Raw genomic sequence first — 4,987 nt, 5'->3', positions numbered from 1 at the left:
AATACAACGAAACTACTCGAGAGACTCGAACAAGGGTGGATATAGCAGCAGAAGAGCACTCTCCCAGCAATGAACGCGTTCTCAATCACACCCCACAATTCTGCTTCCCACCAGCAAAGTCCTCAACGGCTGAGAATCCTCTTCCTGTCACTCCCTGCTTTATGGGGTGCTATCTATTGGCTACAACGTCAATATGGAAAAAAGCAAACCCTAATAGTCCAATATGTTGCTAGTGAATCCAGCTGCAGATAAAAATATCAATTGTCCTTAACTACATCATCGCGTTTCCCAGCTATTTGGGGTCAATTTCTATTTCTTACTATTACTTTGCAAAAGTTCAACGACCAGCAGCTACCTACTTGACATCAGCCTTCATCTTTTCTCCAGACCAGACATCACTACTAGGCAGAGTTTATTGCCCTTGACAACTAGACATGAATGAGCAAAACAACCCTAGTAAGAATCGATGTAAAGAAACTGGCCAATTTTAATGCATTGCACTAGGAAAATCATCAAAGAATGCAATGAAATGTAGACAAAATAATAAGAACTCATAGAGTCTATTGGAACTTTAGTAGAATCGTGAACATATATGTATGTACACTACCAATACTTCCCGACCAGTCTACAAAAATACTACCAACACGTAACAGTACGTACATCAGAGCAATTACTACCAGAGGAGATCTGCAACCTTCATAGGTATCTGAATGTTGCACTGAATTGAAAGAACTTCAGTCATATCTATGCCACAAGAGAACGATGAGTTCATCCCAAATACCTGAACCCAACTTATACAAATCCATAGTTGTAATATGCGAAAAGGGTAGTGCCTTGCTACAATCTCCACACTTTCTCGACTGCGATAGTTGTGAGCAACGAACAATAGTTAGCTACATCACCTGAGAAAGACATCGTGTCACAGGATTGGTAATGGAAGGAAATGCAAAAAGGAAAAGAAGGCAGCCAAAAAAACCAGGAAGAATCAAAACTAGGCAGAACGTCAGATCACTATATTAGTCAAATTTCTAGGTCGCGTCTAGATTTAACAACTCGGGTGATGGGGAGGGCGGGATGCTCATCTCCACCACACCAATATTTCCTTTGTTGCAAAAACTACTTCGAACAGACAAAACATTATTTCAGGGAAGAATGTGAGCCCACCCATTTGAGTTTTGGTTGTTGAGCTGCCCCAAATGCTCGGTTCAAAATGAAAACACCCTCACAATGTATTCAATCCAAGTTGCTTTGGGAGTGCATCAAATACGAGCCAAGGGTGTGTTTGGATGCATTATCAAAATAATTGCAATTATGAGCTGAATAAAGTGGAAATAAAACCAAAATTTAATTTCTTTAGCATTAGTATTCAGGGTCCAGGCCCCAAATTGCAATTACATAAACTCCAGGTTGGAACTGAAAGGAACATACATACAATTCAAGGGCTAATTCCTCATTGTGAAATGAATGCTCGCAAGGATCATTAGTTTTTTGTCAAGACCATTTGATTAGACTGGATGTTTGCAATTCAATTCACCCATGCATCCAAACAAGGCCAAATTCGCAACTTTAGTATGAATTCACTGATAATAATAAAGAAGAAGAAGAAGAAGAGAAATGCAAATGAACTTACAGATTAATAAATTATGCTGTCTAGGCTAGTTCCGCAGTTGGGACGAATATACAAACAGCAACGGACATTTACCACCGCGGTCGAATCTCAGTCAATCTACATACTAATCCTTCTACTACTCTGATACTTGATTCAAACCCTTTTCGCTAGAGTCAGCCGATATGAAAACCTCGGCCTCTTCCCATGCATCCTTTCTACTGATTCTACACTATCCAACAGGGAGTGATGGCTACAAAGCCCTAGGCTTCTTCCCATGCATCCTTTCTACTGATTCTACACTACCCAGCAGGAAGTGATGGCTACAAAGCATTCGATTCATGAGCAAATGCAGCAATCAGCTTCTCTTTGGTCAGCTGCTCAGATCCCTGAGACTTGACAACGAATGTGTGCAAAACGGTGTCGCTGCCAGCAGAGATCTTCGACTCAACCACAGACATCTTCGCCTCTTGGAATGCATGCATGACCTTTGAAACAGGATGGGTGTCCAAAGGGCAGCTCACCTGGACAACAACCTCGTCCTGTGCTGCTTGGATGTTGATGTCTGGGGCTGGGACCTGCTTGCGGTTCTCTGCAGAGTTGGCCTCAGATGCTGCATCATGAGACGCACTCCCGAACTTCTCCCTCTCGGACTCCATCTCTTTGAGCTTCTTCTGAAGCTCAGTGATGTAGGTGATGGCATCCCCAAGCAATGACGCCTTGTCCATCTTGGAGATGTTGGGCACCACCGCCCTCAGTGCATAAAAGCGCTGGTTAAGCTTCTCGCGCCTCTGGCGTTCTGCTTCGACATGGTTGAGTGGTTCTTCCCTCCCATTGGCAGGCTTCCGGCCCCGCTTCCTCGGCCTCCGCTCATCGGCTGGGCCCAACCGATCTTCCTTACAGGAAGCCTCAACATCCGAGTGCTCTGATTCCGCAACGCTTGGACGGGCAATAACAGAGGCGGCTCTTGAAGTCGTCCCGGCAAAATCAATTTGCCTGTGCTGCTGTTGCTTCTGCGGTTGGAATTGGCTCATCCGCGGCTCATCCCTAACCCCATTACTGTGACCATATGCCCGATGTGTCGCATCGACATCATTACCCATCATCACAACACCATTACTGAATTTCTGGGGATTATTGGCCTGAATTTGAGATGGGTAAGCCTCTGGGGCTGACGACTTCATGTTATGGATTGGGTTCCAGCTTGAACCATGCATGGCTTTCCTACTGTGCAGAAAGGGCGTCCGATTACCATTTGTGTAGACATCCCATGGCCGCTCCTCCAGCTTTGCAAGGACGAGTTTCTCATTGATCTGAGACCGGCCCGGGTTCAGATCCTGCCCAAAGATCTTCGGGTAGTCCTCCGCACGTGCCCCACCGAATCCAAAACCACCAGAAACAGTGGCAGTTTCGTCCCGCTTCTCCATCACCTTAACTGCAACAGCAGCCGGCGGGGCTGCTGAGAACGTCGATCTTATCATTCGCAACACTTCCAAGTCCTCCGGTATCGATCTAACAGACCCCAATTCGATGACGCCCATATCGGTGGGGATGAACACCGCGGTCTGGATCCCGGCGGAGCGAGCGAGAAAGGACCGGACGCAGTAATCGGGCGGCGGAGATTTCAGCACATCCGAAAGCCACAGATGAGTCCCAGACCCGAATGCCTTCCCGGGGCCCCCATCCCCGCGGGGGAACGAGAAGTACATGGACGCGAGAAAGAACATCTCCGTGTCGGTAACCCTGTCGAGCCCGAATGCATAGCTCTCCTCGTCGGGCCCGCCGAAGAACGTGTGCAGCTTCTGCAGGACCCGTTTCCGCATCTTCTGCAGGGCAAGGTCGCCGTCGGCCCCACCGCCATTGAGGCGGAGATTCAAGGCCCGGGCTTCGGATTCCTCCCCTTCTCTGGGCTCCCTGCAATACCCATCTCCCCATCCAAGAACCAAATCGCCCGATTTCGACCGCGAGATCTGCCAGAAGATGGCGTAGCTCCATCCCAAATTGGAAGAATCCGAGCCATCCACGAGCTCCGAGAGCTTGTGCTGGAGACTGCCATCGCTACCGTTGACGGCAGTCAGAAGCCCATCGGAAGAAACATTCCCGGCCGTCAGATAATCGAACGCCTGGTGGCCCATCACAGCAACGGCCATGGCCGTGTCTTCTTCGCTCCAAAACCTACCCATTCCCATCTCCATCTTCATCCCTCCCTCAACGATAAATAACCCAACCAAAAAACACCCTGAATTGGAATAAATTACCAAACCCTAACCCTAGATTTGCTACCCTTTTCGTACGATTTCAAGATCGGATTTTTCATTTCTCTTCTTGAAAAGGAGTATGAAAATCATTTTCGGATCTGATACCTCAGACACAGAAAGAAACAAAAAAGCCTCGTAAATACGAACTGCGAAGAACACACACACTTACAACGGTATATATGCTTCCGAGATTCAAATCGACGGTTCGTGGGCTATACACTCAACTTTCGGTGTGATACCAACGGTTTTTCTCTTTCTTTGTTTTCTTTCCACTGGTTGGTTGAGAGATGGAAAGAGGTCTTAGGGCTACCTGCTACCCTACCACGGAGTAAAAAGGCATGGGAAGGGAGGAGAGACGAACAAAGCCGTCAAGAGAAATTCGCGCGAGTAAGAGATTCAATATGTGAATCGCGGCAAAAACTGGTGGCATGTCAAACGTGTGGTTTGTAACGTGTGGGTCCACCAATTAAGTGGGCTGTACGTGCATACTTATTTTCTTTTACTTAAACATCCATTTTCTTTTACGAAGCAAGCGACTGCCACGCTCCAGCTCTATGGAGCCATTCGTGATGTGTGTGAGAAATCCACTCCGTTCATCAGATGAGGTTAACAATGTGAAATCTAAGCCTGACATGAGTTTTGGATAAGCTGATTTTTGACCATTACTTACATCTGATGCACGGGTAGGATGGCATATAAAATCTCGAGTGGGCCCCACAGTTAATCTTACTCCCAACTGTTTACGGTCCCCACAAGAACGGTGGGTCCGACAGATATGAGTGTTGCAGGCGCTGCCCGAGTACGGCCGGCCCCACTAAAGTTGGCCCGGATCTTGCATACGTAAGCGGACGTATCACGGGATTCACGTCGTTAGTTTCTCCTCGCGCGAATTCGCCTCGTCGTGCGCTTTCTCATGGGATTAACCAGAACCGTTTGGATTAGCATTTAATCATGGTTAGTTGAGGGTTGGTTGGAAACGGCATGGATGGATTTTTTTTTCCAAGAGAAACCAAGCGCTGCAAAAAAATGCCATACGTGTAACGGATCCGAGCCGTTAATCAAAAGGAAGAATGTTCATTAGATTAAAGATCAAGCTGGGATAACCTGATGAGATGGGCCACTC

The 4,987-nt window shown here is 47.2% G+C and overlaps 1 protein-coding gene across 1 annotated transcript; it reads right to left on the bottom strand.

Moving 5' to 3' along the window:
* Positions 1 to 532: 532 nt before the first annotated feature.
* On the bottom strand, positions 533 to 4,218 carry LOC131241191 (transcription factor MTB1-like). The gene is made up of 2 exons (XM_058239908.1): positions 1,631 to 4,218; positions 533 to 902 (listed from the first exon to the last, which is right to left on the bottom strand). The coding sequence occupies exon 1, from the start codon at positions 3,805 to 3,807 to the stop codon at positions 1,930 to 1,932; it is 1,878 nt and encodes a 625-aa protein (XP_058095891.1). The 5' UTR covers positions 3,808 to 4,218; the 3' UTR covers positions 533 to 902; positions 1,631 to 1,929.
* Between the last annotated feature and the right edge of the window lie 769 nt (positions 4,219 to 4,987).

Source organism: Magnolia sinica, chromosome 3 (assembly GCF_029962835.1).
Source record: "Magnolia sinica isolate HGM2019 chromosome 3, MsV1, whole genome shotgun sequence".
Classification (NCBI taxonomy): domain Eukaryota; kingdom Viridiplantae; phylum Streptophyta; class Magnoliopsida; order Magnoliales; family Magnoliaceae; genus Magnolia; species Magnolia sinica.
The sequence above is the reverse complement of the archived record's forward strand: the minus strand, read 5'-3'. Positions and strand labels throughout refer to the sequence as shown.

Excerpts from the sequence above, each read along its gene's own strand:
- LOC131241191 (XM_058239908.1), bottom strand. The coding sequence starts at position 3,807 with ATGAAGATGGAGATGGGAATGGGTAGGTTTTGGAGCGAAGAAGACACG.